The sequence below is a fragment of the Acartia tonsa genome, chromosome 15 (assembly GCF_053477335.1).
Source record: "Acartia tonsa isolate MP-2025a chromosome 15, ASM5347733v1, whole genome shotgun sequence".
NCBI classification, from domain to species: Eukaryota; Metazoa; Arthropoda; class Copepoda; order Calanoida; family Acartiidae; genus Acartia; species Acartia tonsa.
In genome coordinates, this window is record NC_137274.1 from 2,090,824 (window position 1) to 2,105,051 (window position 14,228).

Below are 14,228 nucleotides of genomic sequence, written 5' to 3' on the forward strand. Positions count from 1 at the left end.
GCTTCGCTTTTATTTTCATCCTTGTTATATTAACATTACATTTCATTCTTGAAATTTGAATAGCATTTGATATTGAACCAGTTGCGTGTATAGGAAATTTTGCTATAGGGCGGGGGCCAAAGGAAAAGGATAGGTAACTCAATATTTTATCCTAACGAGATATTCCTTAAAATTCCCTCCCACAAGCTAGGGGCCGAGCGCCATCTATCTATCACACTATCTATCTATATATCTATCCTAGCTGGACTGTATAGAGGAGAGAAAGAAGAAGGGGAGAGAGATCTATGATCAGTTTATAATGAGAGAACTATTGGCCAATTCAGGAAACACAAAACAGCTAATTTTTTCCACGACATTGCAATTATTCCCACGGCATTGCAAAATTTCCCACGGCATCGCAAATATTCTCACGACATTGCAAATATTCCCACAATAATTTTGATTATAATTTATAATGAGAGAACTATTGGCCAATTCAGGAAACAACAAAACAGCTGTTTTTTAGTACCCAAAGTAGTACACACTGGTACCCAAAGTTTTATCTGTTGTACTCAAAGTTTTATAGACTGGTTCCCGAAGTTTTATAAATAAAGACCCAAAGTTTTATAAATAAGTACCCAAAGTTATATATACTGGTACCCAAAGTTTTATAAACTAATACCCAAAGTTTTATAAAATGCTACACAAAGCAGTTGCTTATGTGGAGAACAATATGGAACCGTGAAGAAACGGCGGCCACCGTTTCCCACCGATTTTTTTGTCTTTTCTCGCCACAATAGACACAATTACTTCACAATGCCACATTGTTCTCCTCAAAAGCAACTGCTGTGCCGTTTTTTTAGAGCTGTAACTCTTTTATAGGCTGAGATCATGTACGTTTAACTTGTGGTTTCAAAAAGTGGCACATCCGTCTCCCCCTTTTTTGTCTATGGGTTTTAATCAATAAGGAATACACATATTTATATTTATATACTGTTTTAAGCCTTAAAACTCACACCTTTACGAAATTTTAGCACAACCTACCTCACCCTTGATGTACATTTCCAATGATAATCAACATAATTACCCCCGTATATTGGACAGCTGTTTTATTGTTCCAATATTCAGATCTTTATTCCAAGGAAGCGGCAGAAATTGTCAACAAAAAATTTCATGAAAATTCAAATATTCCAGGAAAAAAAAAATAATTTTATTTTCTGCTGATTTAGAACCGGTTCTCAGTCAATCTCTGAAAAATCATGTATAACATCGTATTTCAGACAATTTTCCGCGGAATGTAAAATAAAAATCATTTAATCAATACCCCGAGGAGCCGAAGGCTAGGGCTAACAAAACTGATTTTATCAGATAATCTTTAATTATAATATACGCGAAAAGCTGTCTATAATACGACGCTATAAATAACTCTTCTAGTACGTCTTTGATATAAGCTGGATTAGAACCGGTTCCTACTGCAAGCCTTACTGAAAAATCATGTATAGCATCGTATTACAGACTATATTTTCCACGAATATTAAAATAAAAATTATGAAATTAATACCAGTTTTGTTAGCCTCGATTGGCCGAAGGCTGGTTTTAATCCTATAATTTTTTATTTTAATATCCGCGGAAAGCTGTCAATAATTTAACTTTTTCTTTTAAAATTGGTAGTTGGAATTGAACTTCACTCATCTAAAGTTCCTCTAGGGGCGTAGTCACTAGTTTGTATATAAAATAAAATTATTAAAATGTTTAGAAAATTTGTTCGAGCCTTACATAGAAGAAATTCTGTCGTATCTCAGGAATTTATACAAACAACTGTTTCACAGATTTTAATGGACAGTTTAGGGGTGAAGGAGTCATTTTAGCAACTTTAACCTTTTCTTCACTTTTGTAGATCTTTTTGAAACGATTATTTCGTTAATTATGCACCATCCAACCGTTTGGCCGTTATTTGTCGTCGAAGTCGTGATTTTTAAAAGCGAAATTTTTCTTTAATTAGGGTCGGTCCCTACTTCCGTTACAGTTAGCTCTTTTCGTTAATTTAAACAGGTTAGAATTGTCCTATCGATTTTAAACTTTGCATGCTGATTCCTATAAAAGTTATGTATGACTTAGAAAGCGCAGCAATGCTATAATCATTACCAAAAAGTCAAGTCTAGGATCAAACACGTAGATTCCAAACTTTTCAACCAAATATAATCCACATAGGGGTATTTGGTTTATTATCATTTAGGCTTTATATCCCCTGAGAGTTTTTGTATAAATTTTTAAAAATTTAGAAATCATGTTTTCCCAAAATTTTTAGAGAGTGAAAAATTTACAAGGTATGTTTTTAACTTTTTTTTTATAGCGAAGCTACTCTATAATTCACTTTGTCTGTCCGTCAGTCATTCTATCAGTTAGTTATAATGCTTTAGGGGAAATGTGATTTTCTCAGATGCTATTAGAGATAGTCAGCTAAATTTTTGAAAAGAATCTAATTATAGATTGATTGATCGATTTATTGATAGATCAATATATTTGTAAATTGATACCTAGATTATTGATAAATTGATTTATAGATTTAATGATAGATTGATTGATAGATTGATTGATAGATTGATTGATTGATTGATAGATTAATTGATAGATTGATTAATAGATTGATTGATAGATTGATTGATAGATTGATTGATAGATTGATTGATTGATAGATTGATTGATAGATTGATTGATAGATTGATTGATAGATTGATTGATTGATTGATAGATTAATTGATAGATTGATTAATAGATTGATTGATAGATTGATTGATAGATTGATTGATAGATTGATTGGTAGATTGATTGATAGATTGATTGATAGATTGATTAATAGATTGATTGATAGATTGGTTGATTGATAGATTGTTAGATTGATTGATAGATTGGTTGATTGATAGATTGTTAGATTGATTGTTAGATTGAATGATAGATTGATTATTAGATTGATTGATTGATTGATTGATTGATAGATTGATTGATTGATAGATTGATTGATAGATTGATTGATAGATTGATTGATAGATTGATTGATAGATTGATTGATAGATTGATTGATAGATTGGTTGATTGATAGATTGTGAGATTGATTGTTAGATTGATTGATTGATTGATTGATTGATTGATTGATTGATAGATAGATAGATAGATAGATAGATAGATAGATAGATAGATAGATAGATAGATAGATAGATTGATTGATTGATTGATTGATTGATTGATTGATTGATTGATTGATTGATTGATTGATTGATTGATTGATTGATTGATTCTTTTGTTTAGGTTCTGTCAATGGAAAAATTTAGAATTGAACATAAGTTTGAGCATGAACGACTTTTCAGGAAAATCATAATTATTTTGTAGTGAAAATTTGAGGCAAAAAATAACAGTTTGCTGACAGTATTGCAGATATTCCCACAATATTGCAAATATTCCCACGTTATTGCAGATATTCTCATATTGTTGCAAATATTCCCACAATATTGCAAATTTTCCAACGGTATTGCCGATTTTCTTACAATATTGAATATATTCCCAAGGTATTGCATATATTCTCACAATATTGCAAATTTTCTCATGGCATTGCAGATTTTCTCATGATATTGCAAATTTTCTCATGATATTGCAAATTTTACCCCAGTATTGCAAATATTCTCACGTCATTGCAGATTTTCTCACAATATTGCAATTTTTCCTACTGCATTGCAAATTTTCCCACGTTATTGAAGATTTTCTCACAATATTGCAAATATTATCATGGTATTGCAAATTTTCTCACTGTATTGCAATTTTTCTCTAGTGATTGGATATATTCCTATGGTATTGTAAATATCCCTACGGTATTGAAAATATCCCCACGGCGTTGCATATTTTATCACAATATTGCAAATATTCTCACGGTATTGCAAATATTCCCATGGTTTTGCAAAAATTCCCACGATAATTTTGATTTGTTTGAACAGTTCACCGAATAATTGGCCGGGGTGGTTTTGGTGAGGTGTATGGGTGTAGGAAAGCGGATACGGGTAAAATGTACGCCATGAAGGTAAGTCCTGAGATTCAAACCGATGGATATCCGCTGGATTGGAACCGGTTCTCAGCCATACTGTCCGCATGATAACCGCGGATAGCTGTCTATAATACAGAGGGAAAAATAATTATAAAACTCAGGGATCTAAAGGGATAAGACAATGACCGATAAATTTTCATACATCCCCAAAGATGATACACAAAGTTACCCCTTCTATTCATCTACATTTTCCAGTACCTATTTCTCTATATTTTCCACAATCTACCTTCCCATCTTTGCAACTAGTTATCTATCTATCTCACTATATAATTATCTATCTTTTCTACTATCTATCTTTTATCTATATCTTCTACTTTCTATCTATCTTATTATCTATCCTAGTATAATGATCATAATGATCCTACTATCCACTAATCATTAAGATATATAAGTTGGAAGGAATTTTAATGTTAGAGGGAGATTTGAAATCTGCATCAAATTTTAAGGATTTTTTTTATAAAATTCGTTTTTTGTATAATTCCAAGGTGGCCACATTTTTCAGTATACTGAAAATATTCAGTATTCTTCAGTATTTAGAAATTGGGGGTTCAGTATTTTCAGTAAATACTGAATATTCAGTATTTGAAAATTTTATTCAGTATTTTTCAGTTTTTGGAAATTTTCATGATTCAGTATTTTCATTATTTCTTAAATTCCAATTTTTTTTGCATAAATAAGATGTTTTTTTCAACTAGTTGATGTCAGATTTTTTTCGGCGCTTCGCGCCTCACTTTACTTTCCTTTAAATTACCCTATAACTTTGTACATTAATTTTGCTTTTTTTATGGTAATATACATTTTTTTTTCAATTTCATCTCAAATATAAATTTTTTAGATATTTGAGATGCTTTTATACAGTATTTTTTTCAGAGCTGGATCTTTAAATCGTTTAATGGTGCGCTGAATCGGGGCGATCCAGTTCGGCGCACCTAGATATTATTAGATTTCAAACTTTAAATCAAAATGGAATGAGCGAATCAGCGCGCCCAGTGGCGCAGTACTGGCGCAGCAATGGCACTCAACGAGTGACATTGCTGCGCCAAACCGGGGTGAACTGGATCGCCCCAATTCAGCGCACCACTAAACGATTTAAAGATCCAGCTCAGATATTTTTAGTAGCGAAGCTACTCTATAATTCAAAATGTCCGTCCGTCCGTCTGTCCGTCCGTCTGAGACAGAAAAGGGGAAACGTGATTTTCTCGGCTCCTGTTTAAGATAGAAGGCTGAAATTTCTTGTCAACATTCCCATTAATATGGAGCATAATTAAGTATAAAACATGAATGCCAGTCGGACTCCTTTTTAGCAGGTTTTAGGCTATTTTTATATTTTTCTAAATTTTCTCCATTTCTCCAATTTTTCTTTGTTTATGGTCCGATTTTCAAAATTTTTTCCGTTATAGATATCAAAATTAAATTTCCCGTCCATTAAAGGAAACAACCAAAACGGTCCAACTGCCTTTTTGCAGGTTTTAGGCTATTTTTATATTTTTCACATTTTTCTCCATATCTTTGGTGTTTATGGTCCGATTTCCATAATTTTTTCAGTTATAGATATCAAAATTAAACTTCCTGTCGTTTTAAGAAAAAAACATGGCAGTCAGACTGCCTTTTAGCAGGTTTTGGGCTATTTTTATATGTTTTACATATTTCCCCATATCTTTGGTGTTTTTGGTCCAATTTTCAAACTTTTTTGGGATATCAGAATCAAAATAATTTTTTCCATTGTTATAAGCATCTTTTATGTTGTCATCTTACAAAATAAAACAAGGTTTCGTGTTTATTTTCTCCAGTAAATCTATTCTTGATTTTTAAAAATACACTTTAAATCTACTTGTACATTCCCATCCACAATTTTTTGTGCTTCGCTACTTATGGATGTTGTCATCCTTGTTTTTGTCTATTAATAGAATGAATAATCTAAGGTGAGTACTTTGCATGATTATTGAAGGTAAAGTTTTTTAGCATGCTCTTAACTCAACTAAAAAGTATTTAAGTTTTGTAATTATTAAAAATATTTATCAGTCATTTTCTGCCTAATTGGTGCAAGAAAATCTAAGAGGCAAAATTAAAAGATCTTTAAAATATCCCCCTAATAATAAAGCTATGATATATGAAATTTTAAAATGAGGAAACATATAAAAAAATACTTTTTTGTTCAGTATTTCAGTATTTTTTCTTATTTTAGGATTCAGTATTTTCAGTATTTCCTTTTTTTTCTTCAGTATCAGTATTTTTTTGGTTGTGGCCACACTGTAATTCTTTATCTAAAAGCGGAAATACAATTTAAGTTAATTGATTTTGACATCTGTAATTGGTGGATTTAAAAAATCTACGCTCTGATTGAAGAAGCTTAAGTGTCGTACATCATTCATCTAATTAGCGCGCAGGTAGTTTCCAATCCACCTATCAAAATTTTGGTCAAAATTTATTAACTTAAATTGTATTTCCGCTTTTAGATAAAGAATAATACAAAAAACGAATTTTATAAAAATCCTTAAAATTTGATGCAGATATCAAATCTCCTCCTCCTAACATTAAAATTCCTTCTAACTTATATATCCTACTAATCATATCTATCTTTCTATCATTTCCACTACCTAGGCATCTATCCATCTTTCTTTTCCAATAACTATCTTTCTTTCTTACTACCAATCTTATCAATCATTTCCATTAGGTATCTATCTATCTATCTATCTTTCCTACAATCTATCCATTTATCTTTCTCACTCTCTATCTATCTACTTATTAAGTGTTTGGACAAGAAACGTATAAAGATGAAGCAAGGAGAAACTCTGGCTCTTAATGAGAGGATTATGCTTAGCCTTGTATCTACAGGAACATATTACAAATATTTTTAGATAGATAGACAGATAGACAGACAAACAGATAGATAGATAGACAGACAGACAGGAGAAAGTCTGGCTCTTAATGAGAGGATTATGCTTAGCCTTGTTTCTACAGGAACATATTACAAACATTATTAGATAGACAGATAGATAGATATACAAATAGACAGATAGACAGATAGAAAGATAGATAGATAGACAAACAGATAGAACTCTGGCTCTTAATGTGAGGAATATGCCTTGTCTCTACAGGAACATAGATAGACAGATAGAAAGACAGACAGACAGATAGATAGATAGGCAGACAGATAGATAGACAGACAGACAGACAGACAGACAGACAGACAGATAGATAGATAGATAGATAGATAGATAGATAGATAGATAGATAGATAGATAGATAGATAGATAGATAGATAGATAGATAGATAGATAGATAGATAGATAGATAGATAGATAGATAGATAGATAGATAGATAGGCAGGATAGATAGGCAGATAGGCAGACAGATAGACAGACAGACAGACATACAAATAGACAGACAGACAGACAGGAGAAACTCTGGCTCTTAATGAGAGGATTATGCTTAGCCTTGTCTCAACAGGAACATATTACAAACATTTATCAAATAGACAGATAGACAGATAGAAAGATAGATAGATAGACAAACAGATAGAACTCTGGCTCTTAATGTGAGGAATATGCCTTGTCTCTACAGGAACATAGATAGACAGATAGAAAGACAGACAGACAGATAGATAGATAGGCAGACAGATAGATAGACAGACAGATAGAACTCTGGATTATGCTTAGCCTTGTTTCTACCGGAACATAACAAACATTATCATACAGACATACAGATAGACGGACAGACATACAAATAGATAGACAGACATACAAATAGACAAACAGACATACAAATAGACAAACAGACATACAAATAGACAAACAGACAGACAGATAGAACTATAGCTCTTAATGTGAGGAATATGCATTGTCTATACAGGAACATAGATAGACAGATAGAAAGACAGAGAGATAGATACACAGGCAGATAGATAGACAGACACACATACAGATAGACAGACAGACAGATAGACTAATGGAAAGAAGGACAGATAGACAGACAGGATGCATAGCCATTTTTTACAAAACATTCATTAGAATAAAGATAGACAGAGAGAAAGACAGACAGATAGACAAACAGAATTCTTAACCTTGTTTCCACAGGAACTATAACAAACATTATTGCATAGACAGATAGATAGACAGACAAACCAACAGACAGACATTTGAATAAATTTGTAATTGTGTTGTCAGGACATGATTGTCCCTTCATTGTATGCATGACTTATGCTTTCCATACGAGTGACAAACTCTGTTTTATTCTTGACCTTATGAATGGTGGTGACCTACACTACCATCTTTCCCAGGTTAGTTCCCACGGTCCTTATTTTTCCCACGGTCTACATTTTTTCCCACGGTCCACATTTCTATATGCATGACTTATGCTTTTCACTTCGTTTTATTCTTGACCTTATGAATGGTGGTGACCTACACTACCATCTTTCCCAGGTTAGTTCCCACGGTCCTTATTTTTCCCACGGTCTACATTTTTTCCCGCGGTCCACATTTTTATATGCATGACTTATGCTTTTCACTCCGTTTTATTCTTGACCGAATAAATGGGGGTGACCTACACTACCCTCTCTCTCAGGTTAGTTCCCACGGTCTACATTTTTTCCCCACGGTCTAGATTTTTCTCCCATGGTCTGCATTTTTTCCCCACGGTCTACATTTTTTCCCACGGTCTACATTTTCCCCCACGGTCTACATTTTTTTTGTACGGTCTACATTTTTTTCTCCTTCGTTCTACATTTTTTTCTCCCTCGTTCTACATTTTTTTCCCCACAGTCTACATTTTTTCCCATGGTCCACGCATTTTCCCTCAAGGTTGACACTTTTTTCCCATGTTCGACACTTTTTCCCAAGATCTACATTTTTTCCCCACTGTCTATTTTTCCAGTTTTTTGGTTATCAAAAAATTGTTTTGAAGAAAATTACAAAAATTTGTACTTGTCTCTATACATATTTTCATTATTGCTTTAAAACTGAATAATTAATATCCGCTGGATTAGAACTGGTTCTCAGCCATACTGAAAAATCATGTAAAGCTTTGCATTGCAGACAATTTTCCACGAATATCAAAATAAAATCATGAGAAAAAAAACAGTGCTGTAGTGTTGTTATCCCGGGTCTGAAACCCTTTGGTGTTTAAAAAACTGGTTTTAACCTTATCATTTTTCATACTACTATCCTCGGAAAGCTGTCTATATTACGGTAAATAACTATTATAATGTATTATCTTAGCATGGAGTATTCAACGAACAAGACATGAAGTTTTATGCTGCTGAAGTTATCCTTGGCCTTCAACACATGCACAAAAGGTATTATGATGATTCATGTAACATTTAGGGTTGATTTAGGTACTATTTAGGAAGCGTAGCCACTCTATAAGGTCAGTACTTCCATTTGAAACATGTTGATTGTTAACCTTTTTGGCAAAAATATTTTATGTGATAGAATTATCTTATTCATTTGATTTTCAAAATACTGATTCCTATTACAACAAGGTATAATGTTATAGATCCAAGCTTACTCAATAATCCCCTTCTTACACAACCAGGGGAAGTTGCGTGAATGTATTCAAATGTATTCACTGAGCTACGACGCCCCTATATTCCCATCAATAAATATAAATAAAATATCCATGGCGGTCGTGGTGCTTTAATGCAGGTTTTAAGCTACTTTTTTTAGGTTTCAAGGTTGCATATTAGGTCCTTGTTTTAAATTGAAAAAAAACATGATTTTCTCTGTTCCTATAAAAGATAGACGCCTGAAACTTCTTTCGACATTCGGTCCCATCAATATGGAGCATAAATATTAAATAAGTATAAAACATCCTTGGCGGTTGGAGTGCTTTTAGGCAGGTTTTCAGCTACTTTTATTTAAGGTTTAAAGTGTAAAGATATAATTAGTGGAGTGCCTCAAGGTTGCATATTAGGTCCTGTTTTATTTTTAGAAAAAAATGATTTTCTCTGTTCCCATAAAAGATAGACGCCTGAAACTTCTTGTCAACATTCCCATCCATATGGAGCAGAAATAAGTATAACACATCCATGGCGGTCGGAGTGCTTTTAGGCAGGTTTTCAGCTACTTTTAGGCAGGTTTAAAGCTACTTTTATTTAAGGTTTAAAGTGTAAAGATATAATTAGTGCCTCAAGGTTGCATATTAGGTCCTGTTTTATTTTTTGAAAAACATGATTTTCTCTGTTCCCATAAAAGATAGACGCCTGAAACTTTTTGTCAACATTCCCATCAATATGGAGCAGAAATAAGTATAAAACATCCATGGAGGTTGGAATGCTTTTAGGCAGGTTTTAAGCTACTTTTATTTTAGGTTTATAGTGTATAGAGACCTGAAACCTGCCAACATACTTCTGGATGAAGGGGGCCACATCAGAATATCAGATCTTGGACTGGCGTGTGATTTTAGGTAAGCTCCCCCCTCCCTTTTATCCCGTAGTGTGATTTTAGATAAGGTCCCCCCTCCCTTTCATCCCTCTCTCCTATAGTGTGATTTTAGGTAAGGTCCCCCCCTCCCCTCCCTCCCTCTCTCCTATAGTGTGATTTTAGGTAAGGTCCCCCCCTCCCCTCCCTCCCTCTCTCCTTTAGTGTGATTTTAGGTAAGGTCCCCCCCTCCCCTCCCTCCCTCCCTCCTATAGTGTGATTTTAGGTAAGGTCCCCCCCTCCCCTCCCTCCCTCTCTCCTATAGTGTGATTTTAGGTAAGGTCCCCCCCTCCCCTCCCTCCCTCCCTCCTATAGTGTGATTTTAGGTAAGGTCCCCCCCTCCCCTCCCTCCCTCTCTCCTATAGTGTGATTTTAGGTAAGGTCCCCCCCTCCCCTCCCTCCCTCCCTCCTATAGTGTGATTTTAGGTAAGGTCCCCCCCTCCCCTCCCTCCCTCTCTCCTTTAGTGTGATTTTAGGTAAGTTCTGTTAGTCGTGCTTCAAAAAAGAAATAACAAAATATATAAAAAGGTTTCGTGATCTTTTTCTATCTTTGATCTTATTGAATAAATGTTTGTAGAATATACTTGGATATTATAACAACAGTAAAATTGTCGTCAATTTAAGTTGCAATATACCCTCGCCTTTATTGGTCGGGCCGTTTACCTAGTAGGAGGAGATGGGAACGTAAAGAAGGGGGATGAGGGAGATCAATATTTTAGCCCGCTACAGAGTTCACTTTATTGTATGTAGAACATGAAAGATCGAAGTAAAAATAAATCCAGTTCTATCTATCTATCCATTTATCTATCTATTTATCTATCTTTCCATCCATTTATCTATCTATCCATCCATCCCTATATAAGGGGGGGGGGGGCGTAATGACATTTATTCGTAATCCGTGAGCAAAATGGTCTAAATATTTAGCTAGACCCTTCAAACTTGGTATATAAGCCTAGTCCTATAGGTATTACATCTAAATGGCAAAAAAATCCAAAAATTTTTTTTTTAAGGTTAGGTTAGGCAAGAAAAACCCTGCGGAAATGGGGTTTTTAGGCTTTTTTTGGTCTATTTTCATGTGGAAACTTACCTTAAATTGTTTTTTTCTTGGGATTTTAACTTAAATACACTGTATCTATTCATATGGACATTATTTAAGATGATTCAGCAAGTCGGGGACCGACCCCAGGGGGCTAGGTGGGTGGCCCGCAGGGGTTAAGTGCCTTTTTCCCAATACATATGTTGTGATACATCTAATTATATGTTTTAGGTCAAGGAACTCAAATTCAGAGCTAAAATAAGCATTAGACTAATCTGAAGCTAGCCCCAGTGGGCTAGGTTGGTGGCCCGCAGGGGTTAAGTGCATTTTTTCCAATATATATCTTGTTATATATCAAAATATAGGTTTTTTAGGTCAAGAAACTCAAATTCTGAGCGAAAATTAGCATTAGACTAACCTGAAGCTAACCCCCCCCCCCCCCGGGCTAGGTTGGTTTTCTGCAGGGCTTAAGAGCATTTACCTAACCTAACCTAGAAACTTACTTATAATTTTACTTGTTTTTTTTTAATTAACTTTGTCTATTAATGAGGACTTTATTTAAGATAATACAGCAAGTCGGGAACCGACCCCAGCGGGCTAGGTTGGTGGCCCGCAGGGGTTAAGTGCATTTTTTCCAATATATATCTTGTTATATATCAAAATATAGGTTTTTTAGGTCAAGAAACTCAAATTCTGAGCGAAAATTAGCATTAGACTAACCTGAAGCTAACCCCCCCCCCCCCAGGCTAGGTTGGTTTTCTGCAGGGCTTAAGAGCATTTGCCTAACCTAACCTAGAAACTTACCTAAATTTTTACAGGTTTTTTTCGTGTATAAAATGGGTCTATTAATGAGGACTTTATTTAAAATGATCCAGAAAGTCGGGGACCGACTAATCTGAAGCTAGCCCAAGCGGGCTAGGTGGGTGGCCTTTTTAGGTTTTGTTTCTCAAATAAACTGTCCATTCATGAGGATCTTATTTCAGATGATCCAGCAAGTCGAAGACCGACCCCAGCGGGCTAGGTGAGTGGCCCGCAGGGGTTAAATGCATTTTTAAGAAAAAGTATGTGTTATCATACATCAAATTATAGGTTTTTTAGGTCAAAAAACTCAAATTTACAGCTAATAAAAGTATCAGACTAATCTGAAGTTAGCCCCAGCGGGCTAGGTGGGTTGCCTGCAAGTCTTAAGTGCATTTTACCTAACCTAACCTGGAACCTTACTTGTTTTTTTAGGGTTTTTTTCTGGTATGAACTGTGTCTATTTATTATTTAAGATGATCAAGCAAGTCAGTGACCGACCCCAGCAGGCTGGGTGGGTGGCCCGCTTGGGCCAGCTTCAGATTAGTCTTATGCTAATTTTAGCTCTGAATTTGAGTTAACTGACCTAAAAAACTTATAATTAGATGTATCACAGCATATATATTGGGAAAAATGCACTTAACCCCTGCAGGCCACCAACCTAGCCCGCTGGGGTCGGTTCCCGACTTGCTGGATTATCTTAAATAAAGTCCTCATTAATAGACAAAGTTTATTTAAGAAAAAACATGTAAAAATATAAGTAAGTTTCTAGGTTAGGTTAGGTAAATGCTCTTAAGCCCTGCAGAAAACCAACCTAGCCCGGAGGGGTTAGCTTCAGGTTAGTCTAATGTTAATTTTCGCTCAGAATTTGAGTTTCTTGACCTAAAAAACCTATATTTTGATATATAACAAGATATACATTGGAAAAAATGAACTTAACCCCTGCGGGCCACCAACCTAGCCCAATGGGGCTAGCTTCAGATTAGTCTAATGCTTATATTTGCTCTGAATTTGAGTTCCTTGACCCAAAAAACCTATAATTAGACGTATCACAACATATATGTTGGGATAAATGCACTTTACCCCTGTGGGCCACCCACCTAGCCCCCTGGGGTCGGTCCCCGACTTGCTGAATCATCTTAAATAATGTCCATATGAATAGAAACAGTGTATTTAAGTTAAAAGTAAGTGTATTTTGGAAAATAATGCACTTAACCCCTGCAGGCCACCCACCTAGCCCGCTTGGGCTAGCTTCAGATTAGTCGGTCCCCGACTTTCTGGATCATTTTAAATAAAGTCCTCATTAATAGACCCAGTTTATACACAAAAAAAACCTGTAAAAATTTAGGTAAGTTTCTAGGTTAGGTTGGGTAAATGCTCTTAAGCCCTGCAGAAAACCAACCTAGCCCGGGGGGGTTAGCTTCAGGTTAGTCTAATGCTAATTTTCGCTTAGAATTTGAGTTTCTTGACCTAAAAAACCTATATTTTGATATATTACAAGATATATATTGGAAAAAATGCACTTAACCCCTGCGGGCCACCAACCTAGCCCGCTGGGGTCGGTTCCCGACTTGCTGGATTATCTTAAATAAAGTCCTCATTAATAGACAAAGTTAATTAAAAAAACTAAGTAAAATTATAAGTAAGTTTCTAGGTTAGGTTGGGTAAATGCTCTTAATCCCTGCAGAAAACCAACCTAGCCCGGGGGGGGGGGGGGTTAGCTTCAGGTTAGTCTAATGCTAATTTTCTCTCAGAATTTGAGTTTCTTGACCTAAAAAACCTATATTTTGATATATAACAAGATATATATTGGAAAAAATGCACTTAACCCCTGCGGGCCACCAACCTAGCCCACTGGGGCTAGCTTCAGATTAGTCTAATGCTTATTTTAGCTCTGAATTTGAGT

The 14,228-nt window shown here is 34.9% G+C and overlaps 1 protein-coding gene across 3 annotated transcripts in view; it reads left to right on the forward strand.

The window, feature by feature from the left end:
* LOC145307366 (G protein-coupled receptor kinase 1-like) overlaps window positions 1–14,228 on the forward strand; it is a 75,500-nt gene that overhangs the window by 9,010 nt on the left and 52,262 nt on the right. For all 3 annotated transcript variants that reach the window (XR_013875420.1, XM_080149745.1, XM_080149746.1), the window contains exons 7-16: window positions 242–317; window positions 1,102–1,171; window positions 1,734–1,779; window positions 2,260–2,306; window positions 3,286–3,341; window positions 3,963–4,048; window positions 6,823–6,904; window positions 8,236–8,351; window positions 9,289–9,365; window positions 10,379–10,474. Coding sequence is in view for 2 of the 3 variants with exons in the window: in XM_080149745.1 (XP_080005871.1) it covers window positions 242–317; window positions 1,102–1,171; window positions 1,734–1,779; window positions 2,260–2,306; window positions 3,286–3,341; window positions 3,963–4,048; window positions 6,823–6,904; window positions 8,236–8,351; window positions 9,289–9,365; window positions 10,379–10,474 (752 nt within the window). In the remaining variant the exon portion in view is untranslated. The remainder of the gene's footprint in view (window positions 1–241; window positions 318–1,101; window positions 1,172–1,733; window positions 1,780–2,259; window positions 2,307–3,285; window positions 3,342–3,962; window positions 4,049–6,822; window positions 6,905–8,235; window positions 8,352–9,288; window positions 9,366–10,378; window positions 10,475–14,228) is intronic.